At 57.3% G+C, this 27531-nt stretch overlaps 3 protein-coding genes across 7 annotated transcripts; 1 reads left to right on the top strand and 2 right to left on the bottom strand.

The window, feature by feature from the left end:
* Positions 1–267: 267 nt before the first annotated feature.
* On the top strand, positions 268–5568 carry GPN2 (GPN-loop GTPase 2). Its single transcript, XM_032710118.1, has 6 exons — positions 268–322; positions 746–1197; positions 3120–3276; positions 3549–3709; positions 4353–4483; positions 4959–5568. The coding sequence occupies exons 2-6, from the start codon at positions 781–783 to the stop codon at positions 5029–5031; spliced, it is 939 nt and encodes a 312-aa protein (XP_032566009.1). The 5' UTR covers positions 268–322; positions 746–780; the 3' UTR covers positions 5032–5568.
* ZDHHC18 (zinc finger DHHC-type palmitoyltransferase 18) lies at positions 3511–27438 on the bottom strand. Of its 5 annotated transcripts, none has more exons than XM_032710113.1 (11): positions 27182–27438; positions 24440–24600; positions 22826–22975; positions 21450–21587; positions 20916–20964; positions 20519–20621; positions 19033–19142; positions 17724–17823; positions 15690–15781; positions 14460–14820; positions 3511–3521 (listed from the first exon to the last, which is right to left on the bottom strand). In XM_032710113.1, exons 1-9 carry the CDS (start codon positions 27436–27438, stop codon positions 15740–15742), a joined length of 1110 nt encoding a protein of 369 aa, XP_032566004.1. In that variant the 3' UTR covers positions 3511–3521; positions 14460–14820; positions 15690–15739. The 5 variants fall into 5 exon arrangements, with proteins under 5 accessions (XP_032566004.1, XP_032566007.1, XP_032566003.1 ...); XM_032710116.1 differs by lacking the exon at positions 3511–3521 and adding an exon at positions 21708–21824 and having other exon boundaries at positions 14061–14820; positions 27182–27304; XM_032710112.1 differs by lacking the exon at positions 3511–3521 and having other exon boundaries at positions 14061–14820.
* On the bottom strand, positions 10334–11213 carry SFN (stratifin). Its single transcript, XM_032710119.1, has one exon. The coding sequence runs from the start codon at positions 11159–11161 to the stop codon at positions 10421–10423; it is 741 nt and encodes a 246-aa protein (XP_032566010.1). The 5' UTR covers positions 11162–11213; the 3' UTR covers positions 10334–10420.
* Positions 27439–27531: the final 93 nt, after the last annotated feature.

The following is a 27531-nucleotide window of genomic DNA, read 5'->3' on the forward strand; positions in this document are numbered from 1 at the left end:
AGGTGTTCAAGGAAAGACTGGACGTGGGTCTTAGTGCCATGGTGAGGTTGGGTCACAGGTCTGACTCGATGATCCCAGAGGTCTTTTCCAACCGAGTTGATTCTGTGATTCTGGGAAAAAAAAAAAAAAACAACCACACGGGGTGTGGTTTTGCCGGCGCCGGGACTCGAACCTGGGACCCCCAAACCCCGATTCGGGGTCCCGGCTTCGAGTCCGTCCGGCCGCCAGGGGGCGCTGTGGGGGCGGCGGCCGCTCCGCCCCCGGAACGCGGCGCTCTGGGGCCGCGGCCACCCGGACCCGGCACGGGGGGCACCGGCGGGCGGTGAGCGGCCTACCGGGAAAAAACCGGGATTGGAGAGGGAATAACGGGATTGAGAGGGGGATACCGGGGTTGGGGAGGGGGTATGAGGGGTGAAAGGGCCCGGGCAAGGAGCGGGGGTGAGGGGGAGAAGAGGGGGTGTGAGGGGAGGGAGGGACGTAGGAGAGAAGAGGGGCCCCGCGGGGGAAAGGGAAACACGGGGGCACAGGGGGTGAAGGGGATAATGGGGGATGTGGGGATAAAGGACCAGTGTCGTTTTCAGTGAGGGGCACCAGGGTGTCATCCACCCCACTGTGGGGCTCAGAGCAAGAAGTGACAGGAGGCAGCTGTAACATCCACCCTCTCCCTGGGTGGGAATCCCAGCAGATCCCATCCCTACAAACGCAGACTAAGCAGTAAATGGGATTTTTTTTTCCCCTCTCCCAGCCAGCAGCAGCAGCAGGAGGAGGACATGACCCACCATGTCTGAGGGCAGCAGGGGCCACTCGGTGGCCTTCGGCCAGGTGGTCATCGGGCCACCAGGCTCCGGGAAAACCACCTACTGCCACGCCATGAGGGAATTCCTGACCCAGATCGGGCGCAGGGTGTCCGTGGTGAACCTGGACCCCGCCAACGAGGCTCTGCCCTGCCCCTGCGAGCTGGACATCGCCCAGCTCGTCACCCTGCCCGACGTCATGGGCAGCCTCGGGCTGGGCCCCAACGGGGGCCTCCTCTACTGCATGGAGTACCTGGAGACCAACGTGGACTGGCTGCAGGAGAAGCTGGAAGGGCTCAAGGGGCACTATGTCCTCTTTGACTGCCCCGGGCAGGTGGAGCTCTACACGCACCACAACTCCCTGAAGAATGTCTTTGCCCACCTGGCCAAGTGGAATTTCAGGGTATTTTTGGAATTCTGGGGCTCTGCAGGGGGTTTGGGGTGGGTGACTGGTGCCCATGTGAGGCTTCACATCCCGTGGGCATCGTGGGGACTAATGGCTGTTTTCTTCAGGAATTTTTTGGCCTTTCCTGTGAAACGGCTTTATTAGGGAAGGAGGGGAATTTTGTCCTAATTTTGTCCTCTTTTATTCTCCAAGGGATTGGCAAAACAGTGGCTTGTCAGGGCTTTTAATGCAGGGGGATTATGGGCAGAAATATGGATTCCTTCCTCACACTTATCACGGAATCACAGAATGGTTTGGGTTGGAAGGGACCTTAAAGCCCATCCAGTTCCACCCTCTGCCATGGGCAGGGACACCTTCCACTATCCCAGGTTGCTCCAAGCCCCGTCCAACCTGGTCTTGGACACTTCCAGGGATGGGACAAGCACTTGCTGTGCTCCAGGGTCATCCCCACAGTGTATGTGTTTTATCCAGGCAGGGAGGTCGATGCGTGCTGGGACCCTTTTTGCCCTGCCCTGTGAGGAACCCAGGTGACATCCCAGGCCCTGCCTGCCCTGCCTGCACCCCGTGGGACGTGCTCTGGGCCTCCTTGCACAATGGGAGATGCAGATGAGGCCGTGCAGGTGAGAACAGTCCCACAGCCCAGGGAACCTGCTGACGCGGCGTTTGCTTTGCATCGGGGCCAAACCATGAATGTGCAAACCCTGTGCAGTGTGAGAGCAAGAAGGGCAGGTTCATTTGCCTGAGAATGTCACTGGGAATCTGCACATTAGAGGTTATTTTCATTGGAATAAATGGATGTGAAATTGGGGTTGCTAAAATAAGACATTTGTGCTGCTGTTTTGCTGCTCTCTCGGGTGCTCACACCTGGGCTGGTTTTTGCTGCAGAAGCTCTGCTGTGACTCAGCCACGCTCAGCCTCAGAGCCCTGGCTTGGAGTGACTTCCAGAGGTCTGGGACCACATTGTTACAGCAGCACAAAACACAGGGAATCGAACTGTTCATTAGTGTAATTATTAATTATTAGTGCAGACCGCAGTTGGCTCTCCCAGCAGAACGTGGCATGCTACAGTTACAGCTCCTGAGTGTGCCATGGCCTGAGCAGTCCTGTGGGGAAGGTGGAAATCTGGAGGCAGTTGTGCTGTTCAGGAGGAGAATTAAACCCAGCTGCCACCCCAAAAAAATCTGCAGAGTTCAGGCAAGTGGGGAAACTTCAGCTGCAAAGAGAGAAACCCCGAGGAAAGGGAAAGCAGCTGCAGGTTTGGTGGTGGTGGTGGAGCTCAGCACCCCTGTAAAGCCTCCCAACAGCCCTTCCCTGGGTCCTGAATCCATGGTGGTCTGTGGGTGGGAATGGGACAATATATACTTTTATATATGTGGATTTATGAATATGTTCAGCCTGGAGAAGAGAAGGCTTTGGGGAGACCTTGAAGCCCCTTCCAGTGCATAAAGGGGCTCCAGGAGAGCTGAAGAGGGACTTGGGACAAGGGCCTGGAGTGACAGGAAAAGTGGGAATGGCTTCCCAGTGCCAGAGGGCAGGGTTAGATGGGATATTGGGGAGGAATTCTTGGCTGTGAGGGAGGTGAGGCCCTGGCACAGGTTGCCCAGAGAAGCTGTGGCTGCCCCATCCCTGGAAGTGTCCAAGGCCAGTTTGGACGGGGCTTGGAGCAACGTGGGCTAGTGGAAGGTGTCCCTGCATTGGAATGAGATGAGCTTTAAGGTTCCTTCCGACCCAAACCATTCCATGATTCTCTGATTCTGGTTTTCCTGTGCAGGAGGTTGAAGGTAGGTGGTAGCTTTCCCTGTGTGGTACAGTCAGGTCTGAACAGATTGTCCTGTTGCCATTCCTGACTGTCCCTAAAGCAAGTGGATGGTTTTGTCACGGGTCTGACCTTTGTGTCCCTTTGTGCCTTTGCTTCCCAGCTGGCTGCAGTGCATCTGGTGGATTCCCACTACTGCACAGACCCTGGGAAGTTCATCTCTGTGCTCTGCACCTCCCTCTCCACCATGCTGCACGTGGAGCTGCCCCACGTCAACATCCTCTCCAAGATGGACCTGATCGAGCAGTATGGGAAGCTGGGTAAGAGAATTCCATGGAATCACGGGATGGTTTGGGGTTGGAAGGGACCCTTAAAGCCATGGGCAGGGACACCTTCCACTAGACCAGGTTGCTCAGAGCTCCATCCAGCCTGGCCTTGGACACTTCCAGGAATTTGAGGGATGTGGATTGACCTGTGTCAGGTGCAGATTGTCTGTTTGGGAATGGGAGTGGCTGGGGAAACTGGTATAAACCTCAGTGATGGTGGGGAAACTTGTGCTCTTCCTCTTAAAAATTGCCTTGTTTCCCTGCAGCTTTCAACCTGGATTATTACACCGAGGTCCTGGATCTCTCTTACCTGGTTGATCATTTGGCCTCCGATCCCTTCTTCAGGAATTACCGCCGCCTCAACGAGAAGCTGGTGGAGGTGATTGAGGACTACAGCCTGGTGTCCTTTGTCCCCCTCAACGTCCAGGTGATGCAGCAGGAGGGAACAGGGAGCCTTGGATGTGTGGCTGGGTGTGTAGCACCTTGTTTGTGTCTGCTCAGAGCCACGAGGGCTGAAAGCCTCAGCTGTGAAAAGACTCAGGGATGGAAAACAGGGAAACACACCCAGACTTGTAAATGATGCATGGCAGCCAAAGGAAGAGGAAAGGCTGATGAGCTTGGGGCTACCTGGGCCTTGTGTCCTGGGGTGGGGAGTTCAGGCTCCCCCTTCCTCCAGCCCTTCTGCACCTGCATTTCAAACCTGGGCAAAGTATTACCTAGAACATCATCAAATTAGGGAGCACCGAATAATTAGAAGATTGGGAGGAATAAATTGGGGAGGAAGGGCTGGAAATGTGGTGGTTAATCAGGGAGTTGGCAGAAGTGTCAACAGAGGCAAATGGGCTGGGACAAGGTGATGAAAGGGAGGCAGAGGGTGGAGGTGTCAGCCCGGCCTGTACCACGGGTGTCCCTGTTTGTCCCATGTCCCCAGGGCTCGGGGGCTCTGCCAGTGTCCCCGGGGCCTGTGTGGGTGGCCCAGAGGCTTGGAGAAAACCCATGTAAAGCCCACCCTGAGCTCATGCCTCTGGGAAAGGCCCAGATTCCCAGTGTGCCGGGTCACTCCCTTCCAGGACAAGGAGAGCATGCGGCAGGTGATGCAGGCGGTGGACAAAGCCAACGGCTACTCCTTCGGAGACCAGGAGCACAGGAGCCTGGAAGCTCTGATGTCGGCAGCAGTGGGAGCTGATTTCCACTTCTCTTCGTATCCTCTCTGGTGCTGAGTTTAATTTCTCCTTCCCTGGGGGAGAGAGGCTGGAATTTGCGGGCCCAAGTTGTTTGTAATGTCTCCTGGTGGGTGATACACGTGTGGGGAGTGGGTCGTGCTGAGCCCAGCCCGTGGCAGACACTTGTCCACGCCAAACCCACCACAGCTGTTGCTAATTGATCCTGGGAATGTGTCAGGAATCTTTTCACAGCTTTCCCCTCTCTCACACTCCCTTGGAGGAGTTCATTCCCTGTCTTCCAAATCATACAGTTGATTCTCCTGTACTTGTCAGGTCTGGGATCAGGCAGAGCCAGAAATAACTCAGGTGATTCCTGCTGCTGCCAGCCCTGCATCTTCCTGCCAGCCTTGGGGCTAATGTGGGGCTGGTTCCTCACTGAGAACGTTCAGAGCTCCTTGCAGAAGGGAGTGTTTGAGCCCAGCCCCTTGTTTTCCTTAATTACTGCGTTATCAGCACCCTTGCAGTGCAGGAGAAGTATGTGCAATCTCAGGACAAAGCCGTGGAAGAAGAGGTGATGGATCTGTGACACACCCTTCCGTGGCTCCTCTCTGTTTTGACACCTCTCCTTTTTTCCTACCAGGAGCTTAAGCTGTGACTCAGAGCAAGTGAAAGCCCTTCCAGACATAGTCTGGCTGCTGGACTCCCTCTCTGGGTGGGTTTGACTTCCCAGGCTTCTGCCCTGCTGCACAGAGCAGCAATTTGGGAGAAAGGAGATGGCTGAGGGTGGGATGAGCCGGGTCTTTCCTTAGGAACAGAGAGACTGAGCTGGAGAAGGCAGGATTAGCAAGGAAAAGAAGAGAGATAAAGTCTCCTCTTCCCCATCATGACCAAGACAGATCCAGAGAAAGAAAAATCAGTTGGAGCTGCCTCATCTTCAGAGGGACTTGAGACACAAGTTCTGGGTTTGCTGCAGGAGGAACGTGCACGGGCCTCGTGCTCCGGGGAGCATCCAGGCGGAGACGCCTCCGCTCCGTCTCAAGGAGAGAAAGATGTTTGTTTTTCTTTTTCTTGGAAATAATGATGGACTCTTTCTTAATAAAAGAACTCCTTCACCTCACTTTCATCTTGGGAGTTTGCTGAACCTGAATAAATAAACCCAAGAGAGCTCCAGAGCCCGAGGCTAAAGAGCCTCCGGTGGGAACGTCGCGGCAGCGGGCGCGTTGTGTGCGCGGCAGCTCCGTGTGTTGGCCGTGTCCTGCTCCTCTCTGATCTGCCTGAGAACAGGCTCAGCATTTGCTGGAGGGAGTGAGGACTGTGGGACAAGAAAGCAGGTCACTCCTGGTGATCCAGGAGTGATCCAGAGGCTGGAGGTTGGGGCGCACGGAGCGCAAACTGCCAGCTCGGCTCTTGGAGGCTTTTGATTAAGAAAGCCCCTGTGTGACTCAGCTCATGGTTTGCATGTAGGGCCTTTCCCAGCAGCTGCCTTATGTGTCCTCATCCACCTTGTTTTTTTCTGGGCTTGCTTTCTTCACATCCCAAATCCTGGGGCTTCCCCTCCTTCCCATGTAATTCCCTCTTGCTGTCCTGCTGTGGCTCCCAGTGGTGACGGCAGCAGCTCCCAGCCTTCTGTGCCACCTGCCCTGATTCCTGCTGCAGGCAGCAGTTGGGAGATGCATCTGGAGGGCTGGGGGGTGAAAAGTGAGGTGTCCACACCAAGGAACCTCCAAGTGCCTCCTGGCAGCTCCACATGGGATGGGAGCGGGTGACACTCCCGATCCCAGCTCCATGTGCAGACTCAGCATTGCCTCTTGCCCAAGATCTTGCATAAAATACAACAAGACTTTTTTCCCAGGATGGTTTGGCCCTTGGCAGAGGGACTGCAGACTGGATCTTCAATGGATCTAAATGTAAATGGGGTCTTGGGCAGCTGGGCAGGGAATTAAAATTCATTTTTCCTGCATCTCCCAGCTTTTTGGTCAGGATTTGGACTAAAGGAAGAGCTCAGGGGGAGGAGGGTGAAGACACACGTTTGTGCTTTAACCAGACCCATTCCCAATGAAACACTGCACTGATATTTCACATATTAAAGTCAAATCCCTGTCTGCTGCCGGTGCCTCAGCTCTTCCCAAGAGCCCAGAGACTTCCCTGGGTATTCCTGGCTGGAGCCCAGCATTTCAGTGCTGAAGGTCTGGAAGCCAATGTAACCATAACTGAGCTGAAATTCCATCCTCACCCTGTGGCTTGTGGCCTTATCCTGGTCCTTTGGAGCTCTGTGAAGGGAGAGGAGACACGATCATAAAAATATTAATTTTATGGTGGCTTTTTCATGGCTTTGAGAGATTTGGTGGCTTAAAAGGGTATGGTCAGGTCAGGCTGAGTTACACAAGAGCCATCAAAGCTTTCGTGGCTTTTTGGTTTGTTTTTTTTTTATTTGAATACCCTGGATATCTGCAGACTCAGCCTTGACAGTGCTGGAGAAAATGGGAATCAGAGGAGATGGAAACCGCTCAGATCAGGGAACCTCAGTTGTGTCCTCTAAGTGCTGAGGTCTAGAAGAGCTCTACAGCCTCAAAAATGCAGCATTTTCTCACTAAAGAGCTTTTTACAGCTGAATCAGGGGCTGAATTGGGACCCACAGCCCAGTGGGGACTGCTCCTGGTGAGGGTGGCATGGAGAATGGTTCAGCAGGAGACAGGGAAGGCTGGAGCCCCTGGTGTGAAATCCAGGCAGGTCCTGCATCCACATGTCCCCACACTGGGAGGGGACAGACACTGGGAGGCTCCCGGGGCTCAGGGAGGTGACACTTTGGCTCCTGTCGCTCCCGTTGAGCAACTGGCTGGGGCCAAGGGCCGGGATTAGTCACCCCAACTGGGGCACAACCCTGGCATGGGGGGGGTACCCAGCTTTCTGATGAGTTGGTCCTACCTGCCCCAGCCCCTCCAAGCCTGGTGCTGGGAGGGGCTGAGCCCACCCTGACCGTGGTGGGTTGGCAGGGTGTGATTTTTTGGGATGAAGGGGTTTGGGTTTCAATCACAGCCACCAAAACTGGGGTTTGCTGTGTCCCCTCCCTCCATCTTCCAGCCCCATCCCTGGCTCCATTATGGGGTTCCTGCTCAGAGACTGAATTTCCCCATCAAGCAGTGCTTTCTGGGGGGGGGGATAAAAAGCCTCACCAAAAATCCCAAAGCCTCCAGAGCAGGCATCTGGTGTCAGCCTGGCAGGAGGCTGCCCATCACTGCCCTGAGGCCAGGGTGATGGTCATCAGGGAGGTGGCTCAGCCAGGAGCCAGCCAGCCCCAGCCTCAGGCACAAAGCCCTGTGGCGAGGTTGGGAGAGCTGGGGACAAGGACAGGCCTGTCTGTGGGTCCTGCAGTCCCCACTCAGGATGGGCAGAGCCTTTGCAGGTGGCAGGGCTGGGGTAGCATCCCCCACATGCCCTCAGAATCCTGTTTTGGTGGCCTTTTCCCCATGACTACTGGCCCCTGTGTATGGGGCTGTGCCAGGACCCCGCTGGGAGGGTGGGGGACACTCCCTGGCCCCATGACCCTTTGCTCTACTGGTAGTAAAGACACTAAAACTCATATATTTGAAAGCTTTTCTGGGTGCCCCTCCTTGCACGGTGTCAGGGATGCCGAGAGCATTCCACAGCCACGGGACAGGAATTGGGGTCCCAACGTCTCCCTTGCTTTTTCCATCTGGGTCCCATCACCTTGCGTGAAACAGGGGGGCCCAGGAGGACCCCTGGGAACACCCCGCTCTCCCCAGCAGCACAAACCTTTCATGGGAGCTGTCCTGAGGATCCAGGGCCTCCCTCCCAGCCTGGAAAAGCTGCTGGACCGGCTGGGAGCCGACGAGCATCCTCCTCCTACACGGCCCAGCCACGCTGCAATTTTGGGAGCTGTCGAAATCAGTTAACTCCTGGGAAGCCAGCAGGAACCCGTGGCCCCAAAAAGCAGCGGGGATGGACATAAACCCCCAGTTAACCCCCTTCTCAAGCACCAGCACCCCCCAGTTCCCACCTGGCCGTGCTCCAGTTTAACCAGTCCTGGCTGCTGGTGGCCCCAGGCCGGCGGGTCAAGGGCCAGCGCGAGCCCTCGGCTCGTTTTTCCCGTCAGCTGCCCCGGTTTGGATAATTACAGGTCTGGGGCTGGTTCCCAACCTGGGAGCACTTGGGGCTGGGAGTGTTGGGGCCCCTCACTGGCCTCTCCCACCTGGACCAGCCTCGACAGTGCCAGGGCACCCCCAGCTCAGTCGGTACCTGGGGAGAAAATGGGACCTGCCGGGGCCACTGAGGCGGCCCTTGGAGGGGCCAAGGTGACACCAAACCACGGGGGGGTCACAGTGGGGTTGGGGGTGGGCAAGGTGTGGGGGGGCTCACAGGGGTTAATCCCCTCCACTGATCTCTGCTCCAGGTGAAATGTCCCATCCAGGGCAAATAGGTTCTGCTTTGAGCAGCCCAACCTCCCACAGCAGCCAGTGCTTTCCCACAGCAGAGCCCTGGCAAACCTCGTTACATCCCAGGCCGGTCCCTTGCTCCCTGGATACCCCATAATTCCTTCACTTCCCTGGGGTGCCTTCCCTGGTCACTTCCCTGGCCCTGCCTCAGTTTCCCCCATGCCCAGAAGCTCCTGGCACCCTCTGAGCTGTGCTTTGCCCACGCCAGGGCCTGGGACTGACATGTCCCCCACGTCCCCACTTCGGGGCTCCCGCTGAACCTGAGTCACGGCGCGTTTCCTCCCGGCATCCCGGTGCTTCCCATCAAAGGCCGGCTCCTGCCCAGCCCTGCTGGATCTGATGAGCTCATAGCCCAGGGTGCCGTGACTGTATTTTATTGTAATTATTTTTCATGTTAGAACGTGCTGTCGGCAGGGGAAGGTGGGGGGGGGGGAGCTGCGCCCTTCGCCGTGGCCTCGTGCCAGGGCCAGGATTGCTGAGCTTTCACCTGCCCCAGCGCGTCTGGACCTCGACGGGGACGTCCCCACCCTTGTGACACCCCAGGGCTGTCCCCGTGTCGCTGACGATGTAGCTGTTTGTGGATCTTCCTCCTCGGAACTCAGAGGAGCCAGTGGGGGAGGACCCACCCAGGGGTGTCGGTGACGGGCTCTGGGGTTTGTACCAAGGGGGTGGGACATCCCACTGCGGGGTCAGGGACCTCGGAGCACCCCTTGGAGCAGCCAGCTCTGGGTGGGGCTGGCAGACCCCTTGTCTGGTGGATGCAGAGACCCCCCCAAGCCCTTCCAAGGCTTGCCAAGGAACGGGGTTTGCTGGGCACCTCAAGACCCCGTTGTGGGGCTGGGTGGGGGATCGAGAGCAGCCGATTTTGGGGGCCCACCCGACTGCTCCCCCACCCTGGTGGGATGGGAGGTGAGGCGGATGCCCGGTGGCAGCGGGAGCTGCCTGGACACGTGTGCAGGGAGAGACGAGGCAGACTAGAGGCAGGAGTGCAGGAGACGGTTTATTGGAGACCCACAGAGGCTTTGGCAACATGAGACCCCCCTCCCAGAATGAGAGGGAGCTGCCCAGACCCCCCCTTGCGCCGTCCTGGCCCCTCACCTCCTCCTGTTGCTGCTCCAGCCCTTCGGGACAGGGGGTTTGAAGCTGGCACATGCCAGGCTGGACACCCCCTCCCCAAAAACTGTTAAATAGCAGGGGGGCTGGCAGCCCTCCAGAAGGGAGGCACCCTCTCTCCCTCCTTTCCCCCTCCCCAGAGCAGAGGATGAGGGAGAGGGAGGAGGGAGGCCACACCAAAACCACCCCCACTCCCGGTATCCAGGCTTGGCAGGGGGGAGGGGGGCCGTGGAGGAGTTGAGACTCCTTCCCCCTCCAAAAAACCAACAACAACAACGACAACAAAAAAAAAAAAAAAAAAAAAAAAGAAAAAAGAAAAAAACCAACAAAGAAAAAGCCACGAAGAGATGCCGAAGGGACTGGAGGGGGGGGCAGGTGGGGGCCTGTCCCCAGCTCGGCGGGGGCCGTTCAGTTCTTGGGCTCTTCTCCAGCCTCGCCGCCGTCTTCCCCGGCGCACTCGGCTGTCCATAGCGTGAGGTTGTCCCTGAGCAGCTGCATGATGAGGGTGCTGTCCTTGTAGGAGTCTTCGCTGAGCGTGTGCAGGTCCCCCATGGCCTCGTCGAAGGTGGTCTTGGCCAGGGAGATGGCCTGCTCGGGGGCGTTGGCGATCTCGTAGTGGAACACGGAGAAGTTGAGGGCCAGCCCCAGGCGGATGGGGTTCGTGGGCTGCATCTCCTTTTTGCTGATGTCCATGGCCTCTTGGTAGGCTTCCTGGGCGTTCTCTATCGTCTTCTTGCGGTCGTCCCCGGTGGCCACCTCGGCCAGGTATCGGAAGTAATCGCCCTTCATCTTCAGGTAGAAGACCTTGCTCTCGGGGTCGCTCGCCTTCTTGATGAGATACTTGTCCAGCAAGGCCAGGACGTTGTTGCAGACGCCGTTCAGCTCCCGCTCCACCTTCTCCCTGTACTCGTTCACCAGCTGCGCCTTGTCGTCGCCCTCCTCGGTTTTGTGCTCGATGCTGGAGATGACCCTCCAGGCCGAGCGCTGGCAGCCCACCACGTTCTTGTAGGCCACCGAGAGGAGGTTGCGCTCCTCGTTGGACAGCTCGTCCCCGTGCTCCACCACGGCCTTCATGAAGTCTGCCATGTCCTCGTAGCGCTCAGCCTGCTCGGCCAGCTTGGCCTTCTGCACTTGGTGGTTTCTTGCCATGGCTGGGACGCGGGCGCAGGGGCGGACGCTTTGGGCGAGGAGGAGCGGGGCCGGGAGCCGTCGGAGCCTCTGCCGAGCCCTGCCGCCGGGATTCGCTTTTGGCTGCGCGTCGGAGCCTCGAGCGAGAGCAGGAGGAGCCAGCCAGGTCCAAGGAGTGTCCTCCTCCTCCTCCTCCTCCTCCTCTGCTTCCTCCCCGCCGAGCCCGGCCCTTAAAAGGAAAATCGCGGTGAATCATCGCCCGCGGGCGGCGGGTGCTGGGGAGGGGGCGAGGGGGGGCCCGGCCAACGCCCTGCCCTCCCCGTGGGTCCTCGGTGGGTGCAGCACCCGTGGATGCCCCGAGGGCCTCCCCACAGCCAACGCCCACCCGAGGGAACGCCCATCCCGCTGCTGAGAGGGCTCGGAAGGGCGGCAGCCGGTGGGTTATCGTTTTGGGGGGGGGGATACACAGAAACACGGCAGCGTTCGAGTCTCCCCACACACCCCCCCCCAGAAAAATGGGCCACGGGGTGTGTCCGCTCGTAAAAATGATCTCTTCTTTCCCCCCCCCAAAAAAAAAATCATATCACTGTCGTTTTTAATATGGTGATTAACTCGCTGGTAATTGCGAGGGCTTGACGGGCAGGTATTTATTCCCACAGGTGGGGAAACCGAGGCAGAGAGAGCTCCGCACCTCTCCCAGGCGCCGCGGGAGGGACCGTCCCGAAACGGGGCACAACCACCCCGTGCCTTTGAGCCGCTGCACAGCGGGACCACCCGGACCCCCCAAACCACCGTCTGCCGCTGGAGCGAGCCCGGATCCCGCCGGGAGCGAGGAGACCCCCATCCCCACCAACCTTGTGCCCACCTCCATCCCAGGGCTGCGTTTCCCCGTCCCACCGTCCCCAGCAGGGACTTTTGCCATCCCTCAAGCTGCCATCGCAGAGTTTTAGGGTTCGGTTTTTTGAAACGTTTAAGGTTTTTTTCCACGCTGCCCGTGGGCGCTGGGCCGCGGTGGCAGCTCGGTCGAGCCCCGATTAGGATCAGTGCTGCGCCTTGCGCTGAGTTTCACTCTCGTCCCGCTCGAGCTTGTTGCCACACGCCGGGCTCTGGCACAGCCCAGGCCCCGCTCCCTGCCCAAACCCGGCCTTATCTGCGTGCGGGAGCGTGCGGGAAGGGCAGGGTGGGGCGGGCGCCCGGCGGCTCCGGGCCAAGGCAAAAAGGAGGGGTGTGATTTTTTTAATCAGCCTGACTCGCTGCTTGACTCCTCCCTGCGAACAGCCCGGCCGGCAGCGCCCAGTCATCCCCCCCTACACACACCCCCCGTTCCTCGCTCAGGTGGATTCTGGGGATGGAGGACACGAGAAAGACCCGAGGATGCTTTTCCCAACCGTTTGCAGCCCAGGAAAACACTCCCAGCCTTCACACTGCTCCCTCCCCACCCCGGAAAGTGGGATTTGGGGCTGTTCAACCCCTCCTGGCCAAGCCCCCGGGCATATGGTGGGTTTGGGGTATCCGGGGTACCCCTGCCCATCAAGGGGCTCACGTGGCAGGTGAGGGTGTCCAGCTCCTCCAGCCCCCCTGTGTCCCCCTCCCAGTGTCACATGCAGCACCTCACCAGCAATTAGAGCTCCTTCCCCAGGTCAGAGTGATCCTGTGGGAGCAGGTTCCACCCCACTGAGTTGGGAAAAGGTGTCTCCCAGAGGAATGGGCACACAGGAGACCATGACCCGTCTCCCACCCTCTACCCAGTGGACAAGGCAGACCCAGAGAGGCCCTCCAAGAGCTTCCACCAGGCACAACCCCCTCCCACAGAGGGGCTGGACCCAAACAGACACCACAATGTACCCAGCCCTCTAAAATCCATCTCCTTTCCACGGAAAACCGTGAGGCAGCAATGCCTGGGTGGGTTGGTCTGAGCTCACATCTCTTCAGGCAGCAAAGCCATACATGGTTGGGGTCTGCAGCCCCCAGCCCTGGTGAAGGACTCGATGCCAGATGGGGCTTCCAGCCCTTGGGATGGTCCTGCCCCACCCTGCCTGCATTTGGGCTCTTTAACCCCCTGTAGGCTCCGAGAGGGCTCCATGGGGAGACCCTGGTGGGATCCCCCTTCCCCAGCAGGACACGTGTGGGGTGTGGATGGTTCAGCCTCGGATATGGTATCTGCCAAAGGGGCTGAGCTGCTGCCAAATTTTGGCTGTGCCGGGCTGAGAGGAGGCTGCAGGAACACTCTGCTCTACCGGTTCCATAGAAAACAGGCAGTGGGTGAAGGGAAGAGCCCCAGATCCTGGTGCAGGGGCTGCGGGTGAGCTCGGGTGCAGCATCACCCCCCGGAGCACCCATGGGCGCCTTGTCTGCCAAAGAGCAGCACCAGAAGGTGCCTCCCAAACCACCCCATGATTCTGTGATCACCCCGGGGAGCAGGGCACCCGGTTAACCCCGGCCCTGGGGATGCTGCCCAGGCCAGTGCACGTCTCCAGTCCCCTGAGCCAAGGGCAGGCGTGGGCTGGGCAATGGCAGGAGGCAGAGGATGCTTGTGGCCGTTCCCAGCGGCACTGGAAGGATGCCCACAGCCTGTCCAGCCACCCCATCCAGCCCTGCCGCTCCCCCTGGCTAGGGGGACGCTGCCAGCTCCCAAAACATCAGTGGACAACAAATTTTTCCAAGGGGTGCTCACTGTGTCCTTCCCCAGCCTGGCCTGGCCCTTCCCGCTGCACAGGAGGGTGCAAAGCCATGGATGGCTGAGACTTGCCCCAAGGGCACTGTGCCACAGCCCAGTTTGGGGAGCTCCTGGCTCCTGTCCCCGTGGCCACACAGCCGCTGGCAGAGGGGTGCCAGCCCTCCGTGGCTCCCCTTGGCTCCCAGCCCAGCGTGGCACCGACGTGCCCAGGCACGAGCCGCCCCCAGCAGCCAAACACCGGCGTACAGTAAATAGGAGAAACTTTTATTTTTGTTACAAAAGTCAAAGGCATAAATAGATGGTGAGTCCTACAGGGCTGGGGGCAGGCCTGGCTGCTCCCCTCAGCTCCCAGCCTGGCTGGAGCTGCAGCCTCCGGAGCAGGGGAGGCTGCTCAAAGGTGCTGCGGGGCTGGAACCCCTTCCCCTAAAACTAGAGCTGGGCTGAGATGAGACTGGAATGTGGGAGCTGGCCAGGGGGCTTGCAAGGGCAAACTGACCATGTACTAATTCCTGTCTGGAGAGGAGAATCCTCTGGCAGACGGAAGGGCTGGTGGGGTTGGGTGTGTGATGCCACTGGCTCGGCTGTAAACGTTCTGGTGCGAACCTGCTCGTTCCAAAAGCCCACTGGGGTGCCAACCACGACCTTCCAGCATCTACAGCAGGGAGACACCGTCACTGAGGGTCACACTGGTGGTCACGGGGAGCCACCGGCGGCAGGAGACAGCAGGAACTCCAGTTATTGCACTCGGGGGGGACGGCTGTATGGCTTTGAGCTCCGAACCCGCGGGACGGCCGTCCCGGCTCCCGGAGCGGGGTTGGAAAAGCTTTTCCTTGTGCACGGCCGCTTTCCCCTCCCCTCTGTCTCGCGGCGGGAGGGAGGGAGGCGCGGCCGGGCAGCCCTGGCGAGCGGAGGCACTCGTGGTGGTGGTCATGGCTCTGGGCTCAGCTCCCCGCGGGATGCCCCACGGGAGGCAGAGGGCTGCGGGCTGCCAGGGCTCTTGGTGCTGGATCCGCCCGGCGCGAGGGAGAGGAGAGGGGAGGAAGAGAAAGAGAGGGTTAGTGCCAGAGATACGTGAGCGAGGAGCAGCAGGAGCAGAGTGGAGCACCCGGGCTTGGTGGCAGAATGGGGACAGTCTGAGATGGAGGAGGAGGAGGAGGAGGAGGGAGGAAGGGGCAGTGGTCTCCATCGCTGCTCCAAGGCATGAGCAACAGGAGCTCGTGGGGTGCTGGAGGGAAGGAGAGAGGCAGCTCTGCAGCCCACAGGTGACACAGGTCATCGTGAGGTGCCCTGGAAGGAACTTACCTGGGCCACAGGCACATCAGAGAGGGAACTGGGTGTCACAGAGAGGAGAACAGGTAGAGGGCAGGGAGGGGAGGCATTGCCTGGCCCACAGAGCGGGTCAGGGCTGGAATCAGAACTCTGGTCCAGGTTCCACCACTCTGCTCAGGCCGCAGCTCGCTCAGAACACTAAATCTCTGCATCCCTTGGGGGATTTCTCCAGTCCCATCACAGCAGCTCCACCAAACACAAAGCACTGTGGTGTGTCCTCCAGCCAGCCCCAGGCTGCAGGACCCCTCTGCCAACCCCCATCCACACACCCATCCCACACACCCCTGTGCAGACCAGGCAGCTCCATCCCTTGCCAAGCCCCAGCACGAAGCTGGGGGAAACCAAACCCATCCTTCTCTTCCTGCAAAGCCCTCAGGTGGGACCCTTCACCCACACAACCCAGGGCTGGTGGGATGGATGGATGGGGCTCAGGGATGCCAGCACAACTGGAGGGTGATGGGCTCCATGCACAGAGCTGGTCATGCAGTGGAGATGAGATGGGTGGCTCGAGTGGACGGGAGGGAGAAGAAAGTGGTTTCTTACCAGCCAACCCTCAGAAATCAGGGCTAAGGTCCGAGGAGGGGCAAATCCCATCAGGCTGTGCAGGAAATGGCAAAGTCCTGGCAGGCATCCTCCTGGGGAAGACACCAGAGGTTATGAACCTCAGCACCTGCCACAGGGCCAGAGGGGCTGGGAGGGACAGGGAGCACAGATCCCGGCGAGGCGGGTGGGGGACGGACGCTGAGGTGACAACAGGAAGGGGATGAGACTCTGCCCAGCCTGGAGATGTGGGACAGCAAAATCCCTTCACTCCAGCAAGAGCCATAGCAGCACCAGCTGCTGCTCATCCCTCATAGCAGGAGGTTCCAGGAGCTTCCAGGTGAGGCCTGAGACTAAAAAGAGTCCAGCTGGCACCTGAGAGATGTCAAACACCGAGACACCTGCCCTCTTCTGTCTTCAAGGAATAAAATAATAACCCAAGCAATTAACTCTTTAAAAATAGAATTTTATTGAGTAACAAAGGAAACTGGTTTAAATAAAAACAGGAAGGATTCTGGCCCCTGGTAAACCCCCCCCACTGCTCCTCTGCCATCCCCCAGGCACAAGCACTCAGTGTACAGAGCACGATGCTGGTGAATTCAGGGGGGCTGGGCTGCCCCCCAAAACGTGCTGCCTCTGTCTGAGGTTGAAATAGGTGTGTCTGATCCACGGAAACCTAATGAGCAGCTCAACATTGCAAGCCCCTGCCCTGGTGCCAATGTGCACAACGCTCCCTGCCCCGGGTAGAAAACGTTCTATGTAGAAAAAAACCCTACAAATTGTGCAAAAACATCCAGCAGCTTTTAATAACTTGATTCAAGTATTGCTACAAGGTTTGTGGCTCTCCCTGCACCCCAGGGACACAGAGCTGGCTGCACAGGTGCAGAGTGATGGTCACAGATGAGCCCAGGCAGCTGGAACTGCTCCCCAGGGGCTGGGGACATCCCTTCATGGATGAGCCCAGGCAGCTGGAATCACTCCCAAGCTGCTGGGAACAGCCCTGGGGACACTCTGCTGTCCAGAAACCCAAACCAAGAGCAGATCATGAGGTTATCAGACCCTCTCACTGCTTCCTCTGGAAAACTCCACCCAGAAAGGGTGGAACCCTCAGGAATTCACACTTTTCTGTTGACTCTTGGTCTCCTACAGACAGGACATAATCCTGGCAGGCTACAGTTCCCAAATCTGACAGCTATAGACTTGCCAGCCAGCATGTAACGAGGGGTGTCACAGAGCACAGTGTTTCTTCTTCCCTGTTAAAGGAGGGTCCCCCAAACTCATGTTGCTGCAAAACGCGTCTGACCAACCGGCAGGGCCAAAACACAGTGTCCTTCAGCCCCTCCCTCAGCAACCAGCCAGAAAACAGGATCAGCAGCACCAGGACATCCTCACTAACTCCCAGGTCTGCTGGGAGCCAGAGTTCTCCCAGCTGAACAGCCCAACTTACCACGGCACAGCAGCCTCTGGACAAGGAAAGCCACTCTGGCAGCGGCCGCGGTGAGACCCCGGCTGTGAAGGGACAGAACAGCCCTTCCACGTCGGCACAGGGGAGCAGGATGTGTTCGTGGATACACCAGGGATACCAGGGAGCTCATACCTCCTCCAGGCCAGAGAGGAAACCATTTGCCAGTCCCCACCTCCCACCCTTGGCCCACCTCACGACTCCCGGCAGGAATCACAGCGATCTGCCGGAGCAGACGCTGGGGGCTCAGAGGTCTGGGGGTTCCCTGGGTGCAGCAGGGACCCCTGCTTTTGGCACGAGTCCCAGAGTCCCACAAGCTGTCAGGCTCTGCCAGCCAAAAAGTCCCGACAGGCCACATCACAGTGAAACAAATAAACAAAAAAAAAAATAATAAATAAACGTAAAAAAAAAAGAAAGGCAACGTATGGCTCGAGTGAGTCTTTGGCAGCTCTGGGTCACAGGGCTGTCCTGCCTGAGGCTGGGGAGGTGGTGAGAGGGGAAGGTACTGGCTGGAGCAAGGTGCAGGCACAGCAGGCACTGGGAACATCACAGCACTGCTAGGGAAGGCCTCCTACCATGCTGGTGTCAGTTTTGGCTCCAAAGGAAGGGATTTCGCTCTTAGGGCTGGACGGGCTCCCGTTATCTGGCTGGATGAATCCTCTTCTGTCTATCAAACTGGAGAACAGAAAGGGAAGAGGAGTTTAAGGGAGTGAAGATTCTGAAGCCAGGAGCTCCCAAGCCACAGGGAGGGCTCCTTCTGGGAGCTGCCAAACAAAGCAGGGCAGGATGCTGGAGAACAAACCACACACTTGTCACACAAGCCACCAGCCAGCCCACAAGCACAGAGAGCTTTGGGTCACCACAAACCCAAAAGGGAACTGGCCAAAGGTCTTCACAACACAAAAACAACGTGAATGAGGAAAGAACTGGAGTAAAACACTATTCTCATCCCCACAACCTCCCAGCTAACAGCTGGGCTCCCTGAATCCACAGATTTACCAGCTCTGAACGGCAGCACCGGCAGTTTGGTACCTGTGAACCCAACAAAGAGCCTGGGGGGGCACTTCAGAGCAGGGCCTGATGTAACTACAGACCTGACTGTGACTCTGACCCTCCCCTGCTGCTGCTGTTACACCGAGGCAGCACCTCCAAGATGCTCCAAGATCTCCAGCATCTCCAAGATGCTCCACCTGAATCCAAATTGGATCCACTGAACAGACTCATCTCGTGGATCCCCACGTGCTCTAGGATGGAGTAAGAGCTCCAAGGCAGGTCCTCAGCTCCTGTGGCAGAGCAGAGCAGGGCCTGACTCTGCCCAACTGCACCATCTTGTGACCAAGCAGTGATTATCCTGTGCTGCAGGTAACTCACACCCAGGTAAGAGCGTTTGGGAGGGGGTGATACTGAGCATTCCAGGTGATCTAAGTGTTGGTAAAGCCCAGGATCTCTGCACTGGCTGATGTAATCAGAGTACAGGAGGAAAAACATGCTAAAAATCATAGAATCGTGGAATGGTTTGGGGTGGAAGGGACCTTAAAGGTCATCTCATTCCAATCCCCTGCCATGGGGACAAGAAGTAATGCCAGTACTAGTATTGACCACCTGCTGTCAAGCCCTTTCATGCTGTAACTCTCCCCTTATTCAGTTGTAGGACGTGTTTTATCTTCAAGTTCCATAAAACAATTACAAGTGACCCAAACTCATCAAGCTCCAACACAGAAGCAACAGTTCATCTCCTACTTGCACATCTCCAGCCTCTCTCTGCAGAGTGGGAAGCTGTTTCCTCCACATCATCAAAGCAGATGTGTTTGTGCTGGGAGTTTCCCCTGAACCACGATAAATCCATCCTTTCCCAGAGCAGGATGCAATTCCCAAGGCTCTTACCTGGGATGGAATGGTCCACACAGCACCACACAGCAGTTTGTGAGGATACTTTTATGGCTGTAGGGATTGGCAAACTCTGAGCCCCTCTTATTTGACCAGGACCCTTTGATCTGAAAGGGGAAGGATGGACACAGATCAGGATGGGAAAGATGTGGGAGCAGATAATGACAGGATAATGGACTGGATATTGGACTCGTTCAGGTCCTTGCTCGAGAGGCTGAAGGTTTCTCTCGCTGCAAACATCCTCCCTCTTTGCTTTAACAAGCAGCAAAGTGCTGCTTCTTCCTATGCCAAGGTTCAGCCTTGCAGCTGGAAAGCTCTGAAGCTGTGCCCTCCCTGTGCTGCGTGGCAACGTGTCACTGCCACCATCTGCCACGCCAGCCTTCTCCTCCTCCTCCTCCCCTCTCCAAGGCTGAAAGCCCAGCAGAGCAGGGCTCCAGCTTGTGGTCCCTCCTGGGCCCCTCAGGCTGAACAAACAAGGAGGGGATTCCCAGCTCATGCTGCAACCAACAGCCTCATCTGTCCCCACCCTGAGCAGCTGTCACAGGACTCTGGTTTCGAAACCCCGGTCGCAGCAGGCGTGGGCACACACTGGTGGGCAGATGCTATACCTGGCCTCAGGCCCCCAGCTCCAGTGAACCATTTACCAGCACATTTACCAGCACATTTCCTCCTCTTGTTTTCACTCTCTCCCCCCCAGCTGCAACATAAGGCTGGCAGTGAGGCCAGAGAGGCAACAGGCCGCTGGTGCTCTCTGTACTGGGGTACAACTTCCATGAGCTTCATTTACACGGCCTTGAGCAGTTCTGCCACACCTCAAGTGGAGAGGAAAGGGGGAAAAGCCAAAAAAAAAAAAAAGGGATGCAAACCTGCCTTTTGCAGTGCTGGAAGCTTCCAGCAAGGATTACAGGTACTTCTGGCCAGAAGGGTGAATTTTGATTCCGAGGATCAGACAGATCCTGCTTTTCCATACAATTTGCCCCACTCAGGGCACTCATTTGGCCCTTGGAGTCTGCATGCACCTCAGATTTGAAGGTAAATCTCATCAGATGTCTGTGCATTATTTGCTAATTAGAGATGAGGAACCGCCAGAGACAAAGGGACTCGCCCAGGCTCTCGGAGGAAACCCGTGGTTACACAGGATGCTGAATTCACATCACCAAGCTGACACCCAAATAAATCTCTAGGGCCAGCCTTCTTTTTTTTAATCTCAGAACTCCTAATTTTAAGCAAGGCCACAAACAGACTGGAAAAAACACACACGTGATGGTTCTAACTCAGCTACCTGAAACTGCAGCCTGAATGCCCCGGGCACAGGCTGTTTGCTCTGCAGTGGGTTATCACAGGCCATGCAGGCAGCATATCTTACTGAAACACTGCACTGAGACAGCCAAGGACTCCCTGAAAACCTGCTCAGGGTGGATCAGGGACAGTCTGGCAGAAGGAGGAGCATTCAGGTACTGACAGAGAAGGACAAGGTACTTACATCTTCATTCGTCGTCAGGTTGGAGGCGACTAAATAAGTGTGAAAACCTGAGAGGCCCAAAATAGACCAGACTGAGAAAAAACAGATCACCAGCTCCAGCACAGTGAAGCAAAAGTCAAGGAAGTCTCAAAGAACAAAATCATCCCGTAAGGACAGGCAGAGGGCTGTTTGGGGAGGTTTGGGCAAGCTTCCCATTCCCTGTGCCGGTCTGCAGGGATCCACCAAGGCACAGGGATCCACCAGCCTGCTCCAGCTGCTTCCCTCTCCATCTAAACTTGCAAACTGGGAAACAAGTTTGTCACCCACCCTTACAGAGAGCTCCTGGCCCCTCCCTGTTAATTAGTATTGCTGCACCAGTGCTGGGCACCCCAAGCAGCTGCTGGCAGCACAAGGATATCTCGCGGGTGTCGTCTTCAGAGTGGCCAGGAATCCATCCCTCTGAGAGCCTGCAAAGCAAAACAGGACAAGGAATGGCATCCCATCAGGCAGCCCTGCCTCTCCAGCCAAAACTCCCCTCCTGAGCAGGCAGACACCTCTCTGAGAGCCGTATGGATCTGTCTGTCTGCCTGAGCAACATCTGCAGTCTGGGACTCGGCAGAAATGTCAGCGCACAGACACAGCTCCAGGAGATTTGGGGCTGATGGGAAAGTCACCTTCCCTGCCAGGTTAGGAGTGGATGCACCACCAGCTCATCTGCTCTGGGTGGGGAGAACTCCACCCCCAGCTCTCAAGCAAGCAGGGTGCAGGTGGATCTGTGGTTCCCTGAAGTCTGGGGCCCTGTTTATTTGAGACCCACACTCAAAATCCTGGTGTAACCCAACCGGGCCCTTCCCATCGCTCTGTCCCAACAGGAGCAGTGACCCAGAGCTGCCTGAGGTTGTTGGTGGCCCTGAGCCCAGCACACAGCAGTGGCAGGACCTGTGGTACTCACGCAGGGTGAGGTGGGTGACGACGCAGGCGAAGATGAAGGCGGTCAGGAAGGAGAGGGAGAGGATGAAGGCGTAGAAGAAGCGATAGTTGCGCTTCCCCACACAGTTCCCCACCCAGGGGCAGTGGTGATCGAATCTCTCTGAAACAAAGGGACACATGAGAGACACAAAGTGAGGACTCCTGCCACCTCAACCCCAAAATGGAGTGAACTCTGCTCAGACTCCAGAAGTGAGGAGCTACAAGTCGAGCTTCCACCCACCATCCGGAGACTGCAACCTCTCCACAGCAGCACGTAGGCACAAAGTTTCAGTGGAGCATTGCTGCCTGCTCACATGGTCTTTTTTGTCACCAAGGGTCAAACCTTTCCTCTCACCACCTGTTAAATACAAGCCTTGTGACTGGTAACTATCACTACAACTGAAAGGGAAGAGGGACAGGGCAGGAGTTCTTCCAGCTCCCCACAGCACTCTGTGTGTGCACGTGGCAAGGCTGCTCCCTCCTTGTGTGTCAGCTCCCCCCTCCTTCTTAGGGGCACAAATACTTTTCCAAGTTATAAAGATACATCTCTAAACCCACAGAAACTGCCTGGGAACCTGGGGCAGGTGCAGTGTGTCTGGAAACACCCTAATGAAAGGGCTGACAAGACTGTGGTAACCATTTCATGCGGAGCATCACTGCAAACACAATCCACAGCACAGCCTGCTCCCCCAGACACCTCCTCTGCAAACACTGCTGCTTTCCAGCCTCAGCAGGAGGCACAGCCACCCAGGGCTATCCCCAAACACCAGCAGCTATGATGGTGTCTCTGCCAGCCTGGGGACAGCAAGCCCACACACAACAAGGAGCCCGCAGCAAACCTCGTTTGGTGGAGGCCTGAACTGCATTTTTCAGTACCATCCTTCCAGAAGCAGGAAAAACAGAGACACAGAGTCTTGGACCTAAGCCACTGCACTGGTGCTGCTTTCATTTTAAATGGGAAGAAGACAGACCACCCAGTATCTTGTTTTATAATCCTTTAGAAGAAAAAGCAATCTGTCCAGGAACAAAAGTGACAGGATCAGTGACACGACTCAAGGGAACGGCATTAAAGTTGTGTCAGGGGAGGTTCAGGTTGGATTTTAGGAAAAGGTTCTTCCCCCAGAGGCTGGTTGGGCACTGAACAGGCTCCCCAGGGCAGTGGGCACAGCCCCAAGGTTCAAGGAGTGTTGGGACAACGCTCTCAGGGACAGGGTGGGATTGTTGGGGTGCCGTGGGCAGGGCCAGGAGCTGGACTGGATGATCCTTGCGGGTCCCTTTCAGCTCAAGATCTGCTGTGATCACACAATTAAGCCCCTCTTCCCCCTCGGGCAGCAGCCCCCCTGCCCCTGCCCTGCTCACCGACGCAGTTGTCGCAGACGCTGCAGTGGGAGGTGCGCGGGGGGCGGAACATCTTGCAGGTGTAGCAGTACTTGAGCTTCACCACGTACTTGTTGATCACCACCTCCATGGTGCGGGCGGGAGGGCGGTACGTGGAGGTCCCCATGCTGTCTGCAAGGGCAAGGAGGGACACTCAGAGCCTGCACCTTCCCCCCCGAGCTGCTTCCCGGCACGGGGGAGGGACTGGCACGTGCTCCCCTGGTTTTAGGGAAAGCCAAGAGGCAGCCAGGAACTCCACTCAGCTCCTCACAGCATTATTTATGTCCTCTCTTTGTTCAGTGGCAACGCTGCTGGGGTGCCAAGAGGAAGCAGTAAGTGCCCAGTGCTGTGAGAACGTCAAGCAATTTAGAAATGGTGAGTGTAAAGCAGTGCCCAGTAACACCAGCTCGTCTCTGCGTGTCCAACGGGTCACAACATCTGTGGATGCACCTGTGGTTCCTCCTCTGCTGTGACAGGACTCAGGGTGGCCTCAGCAGGAGCGTCCCTGCCCCTGCCAGCACACAACCTGCCACCCCACAGCTGGAGCTGTGGCACCACCAGCCTCAAGGGATTCATTTCCATCACCACAAGTCCCAAGTGCTCCAGCACATTCCCTGAGATTTGACATGTGTGTGTTCGTAGCATGAGAGGATTCCTCCTCCCCGAGGTGGAAACTGAAGATTTCTAGAAACACAGGTTCTATCTGTGTGTGATGCCACTTCATTATTCCCTGGGGACTGGCAGCTGGAGGCTGTTGCTCTGCGCAGCAAAAGCCGGAAACACCCTGCATCATGTTTGCAATTTTGGGGATTATTCCTTTTAGTCCCTCCTAAAAGAGCACCTTTCCAGCTCTGAGGGAGTCTTTGAAAGAAGTGATGCAACAGTGAGCATGTTAAGAGGATAATAAGTGGATTATATTAACAGTAACAGCTGGCACATCAGGCAGCATCTGCAGCCAGATTACTGCTTTAGGCCCTTATAAATAGAAACGTTGGATCACCACTCTGGGGATATTTTAAACCCATTTTTTAAGTCAGATGTGGAATTACTGCCTTGCAACTGTCTTCAGCGGGGCAGATTCAAGCTGTCTCACATCAGCTTTCCTAAAGCATTTATTACAACCAGTCACAACAACAAGGTCCAAAGCTCCTGGATGCAAACACCTTCTTGGCTGTCCCCAAAACAGCGTGACAGAGCAGTTTTCAGAAGAGGACAAACATTAGCCTACACTAAAGAACACCTTGCAGCACAGCAGGCTCAATGGCAAGGCATAATCTTAAAAAGCATTAATTATCCTTCAGCTTTGCTGCCTGGGAAGGCGATGGGACTGAACAGGAACAAAAACCACCTCTGATGCTCTGCAGATCCTCTCTGAAGCACTGCCTGCTGCGCTGGAGGAGCTTGTTTCACCTCTTACCAGGACTCATAAGACACTCTCAAGCCTCACAATCTGATACTCTGGTTTCTCTCATCCCCTGGACAACCAGTAAGGAGCCAAGACCCAAAAAGTGGGGCTCGCTGAGCCTGGAATGTGTGTGTGCACAGACACACAGCCCTGCACTGAACCAAGCACAGGAGAGGGAACAGAGGTCTCACCAATCCGTTTTTCCAGGTCTGCTGCCTCACTTGGGGTGGCTCTGGGCAGGATTCCTGGGTCTCTGAAGCTTGTCTGGAGCAGGCAGCTGATGACAAAGAAGAAGAGGATGGCGGCGATGATGGGGATGGCCAAGGTCAGGTGAGTGGCAAGGAATGGGCAGCTGTTAAAAACATGGATAAAATGGCATTGTTATCAATCACTGTAGAGAACCAGGTGTCGGCTGGGACACACACACCAGGAATTATCACAGGGTAGTGGGCTCAAGCACTGCTGCTCTGCAGAGACCTGTGGGTATGACAGCCTTTTTGGGGTAATCAACCTTTCTGGGGGTGTCCTGTGCAGAGCCAGGAGCTGGAATCAATGATCCTTGTGGGTCTCTTCCAGCTCTGGATATTCTGATTCTATGAACAGCAAGAGCCAGCCCAGAAAACACTGGAGTGGTGCTGGGTCTTTGGCACCAAGACACACCAAGGCCCCTGCACACAACCTCTTTTGTCTTCTGAAGTCCCAGAATCACATCTCAAAAATCCTCCAGCTGCCCCAAAGCCTGGTCACCTCTACAACAGCACCACCAAGAACACACAGACAAACACCCCAAGCCACACAGGGATGAGAATCAGCGTGACCATGATCCCTTTTGGTCCAACACATGACGCTGAGGGGGATTTTGGCTTCGATTCAACACAGCTTTGCCGTCTCTGGATGACTCATGTGCCCTTCCTGGTGTGCCAGATGTTTGGACGGGGACACTTCCAGCACTGGGCGCTGTGACAAGCCACCAGGCATCTCTGCAGTCAACAGCCACTCCTGGGCTCACCCTGCTACGACCTGGGGCTGTTTTTCCATAGATGGGGACTGGTGTGATCACACTCCTCACCAGGGCAGCTCTGTTACTCTCAGGTGGCAGGTGAGGACACCAGGGGACACACACAGTGCCCCAGACCCCTCCTGCAGAGGGATTTGCTGTCACAGGCACTGATCACACCCGGCACAGACGGACAGGCTGCCCCAGCCCTGATGTCTGTGGGCAGTGCTCAGGCTCAGCAATGCTCTGCAGCAGTTTTGAGAGGATTAAGCAACTTTTGTTCCACCTCCAGAGCTCAGCTGTCCAGAACAAAGCAGCCACCAAGCAACAAAGCCCCTTCAGCCCAAGCCCCTTGGTCGGCTCTCTGGCAGAGGGACAGAAAGGTCTGTGAAAGGAGAGACATGATCTTGTTGTCACTCCTTCCCTGGGAGAATCTCTGGAGCCCACTTTGCCCCATCAGAGAACAAGAAATCACATAAACCAGAGAATCCCAGAATGGTTTGGGTTGGAAGAGACCTTACAAATCATCCAGTTACACCCCCCTGCCATGGGCAGGGACACCTTCCACTATCCCAAGTTGCTCCAAGCTCCATCCAACCTGACCTTGAACACTTCCAGGGATGGGGCAGCCACAGCTTCTCTGGGCAATCTGCTCCAGGTTTTTCCATACAAACACGAAGCATAGACACAGGCAAGATTGCTGTACATCCAGCAAGCTGTACATCCAGCAAACTGTAACCAGTGCAACGGAGGCATCCTGCTAAAATAACAACTTGGAAAGCCCCAGGGCATCTTCAAGCCCGAGAGAGTGACTCGGCAAGGAGGGAGGCAGAGCAGATGTCCTCTGCCTGGCCACACAAAGCAGTCACTGTGCTAGAGCTGCCCGTCAGTCCCAGACCCAGCGCAGGGAGCTGTCAGGGGCATGGATGACACGGAGAAAGGAGTTTTTCCAGCGGGATGCTGTGACTGCCTCCCGCAGCTGCCTGCCCCTCTCAGCTCATCTGACTTCTCAGAGCCTCTAATCCGATCAAATGCCTTCATCTCCCCGCCAGCAGGCTCCAGCAGTTTTACTCCAAGACTTGCGGGGATAACGCCGTGATCCAAAGGCAGGCACTGCCCTCCCGCTCCAGGGAAAAGCATCTCCCTTCCCTCCCGAGGCAGGACAGCAGAATCCCTCTGAGGTGCCAATAACCCACGGTGCTCCTTCCCTGGTTCCCCAGGGCAGTGCAGGACATAACGGGGTGCTCCTGGCTCTCCCCTCCCTCAGGGTGCAGGAGCAGGGAGCTTTCCCTGGAGCAGCTTTCCAAAGGAAAGGGGGCTGGGGAGATGCAGCTGCCTCTTCCCCGGACACGGCTGCACAGCGGGGGCAGAGCTCCAGTGCAGACCCTCGAGGTGGGACCCCCAAGGATTTCACCATTTAACAGAAACACTATTCCGAGATCCCACCGGATCTCACCAGCCTCGGGGGTTCCCTGGCTGCAATTCTGGGCCAGTTCCGTCTTTGGGAGCAGGAGGGGACACTGGGTCAGGGTGGGGGCAGCATATTTAGGGACCGTGGGGGATCCTGGGGGGATGTTAAACCCCTTCCCGGGGCCAGACTAAGCAAACGAGGTGCAGGGACACCTCTGGGCCCCCATAAACACACCTGGGGACAGGTGATGGGGGCAGTGACTGCCTGCAAAGGGGGTCTGGGGGTTGTGCAGTGGGGAAAGGGCTTGGAGGGGTCAGTGGGGAGAAGGGGGGGATAACGGGGCTCCCACGGAGGGGGGAATGTGCCCCCCAGCCCACCTCCCTCCACCACGAGGATAAGGGTGGGATGCCAACTAACCCCCAGCTCCCCCGAACGGAGGGGGCTCAAAGAGGGGGGGTCAAGGGTTGATTGCGGGGAAGGAGCCGAGGGACAGCCCCCGCACGGCCTCGCCGCCCCCAGACTCACTCGAAGGCGAAGAAGAGGCCGCTGGTGACGAGGATGAGGCCGAGGGTGAGGACGAAGACGCCGCTGTGCCGCGCCAGCATGAGGCGGCCGCCGCAGAAGAAGCGGTTGCGGCCCGGGAACACCTCCCACTTCCTGCGGGGCCGCCGCGGCCGCGGGGGGACGGCGGGCGGCGGGGGCGGCGAGGCGGCTGTGCCCGGGCCCGGAGCCGCCGCCGCCGCCGACCCGGGCGGGATCTGCCGGTACTCGCAGTCCTTCATGGCCCCGCCGCGGCGCCCGGAGCCCCGGCCCGGCCCCGCCGCTCCCGGCCCGGCCCCGCTCCCGGCCCGGCCCCGCTCCCGGCCCGGCCCCGC

The sequence above is a fragment of the Chiroxiphia lanceolata genome, chromosome 24 (genome assembly GCF_009829145.1).
Source record: "Chiroxiphia lanceolata isolate bChiLan1 chromosome 24, bChiLan1.pri, whole genome shotgun sequence".
In the NCBI taxonomy this organism is placed as follows: domain Eukaryota; kingdom Metazoa; phylum Chordata; class Aves; order Passeriformes; family Pipridae; genus Chiroxiphia; species Chiroxiphia lanceolata.

Excerpts from the sequence above, each read along its gene's own strand:
- GPN2 (XM_032710118.1), top strand. The coding sequence starts at position 781 with ATGTCTGAGGGCAGCAGGGGCCACTCGGTGGCCTTCGGCCAGGTGGTC. Across the intron at positions 1,198-3,119 it reads TGGCCAAGTGGAATTTCAGG|CTGGCTGCAGTGCATCTGGT; the intron begins GTATTTTTGGAA and ends TTTGCTTCCCAG. Across the intron at positions 3,277-3,548 it reads CGAGCAGTATGGGAAGCTGG|CTTTCAACCTGGATTATTAC; the intron begins GTAAGAGAATTC and ends GTTTCCCTGCAG.
- SFN (XM_032710119.1), bottom strand. The coding sequence starts at position 11,161 with ATGGCAAGAAACCACCAAGTGCAGAAGGCCAAGCTGGCCGAGCAGGCT.
- ZDHHC18 (XM_032710113.1), bottom strand. The coding sequence starts at position 27,438 with ATGAAGGACTGCGAGTACCGGCAGATCCCGCCCGGGTCGGCGGCGGCG. Across the intron at positions 21,588-22,825 it reads CGTCTGCGACAACTGCGTCG|AGAGATTCGATCACCACTGC; the intron begins GTGAGCAGGGCA and ends CCTTTGTTTCAG. Across the intron at positions 17,824-19,032 it reads TGTGGACCATTCCATCCCAG|TTTGATAGACAGAAGAGGAT; the intron begins GTAAGAGCCTTG and ends TCTGTTCTCCAG.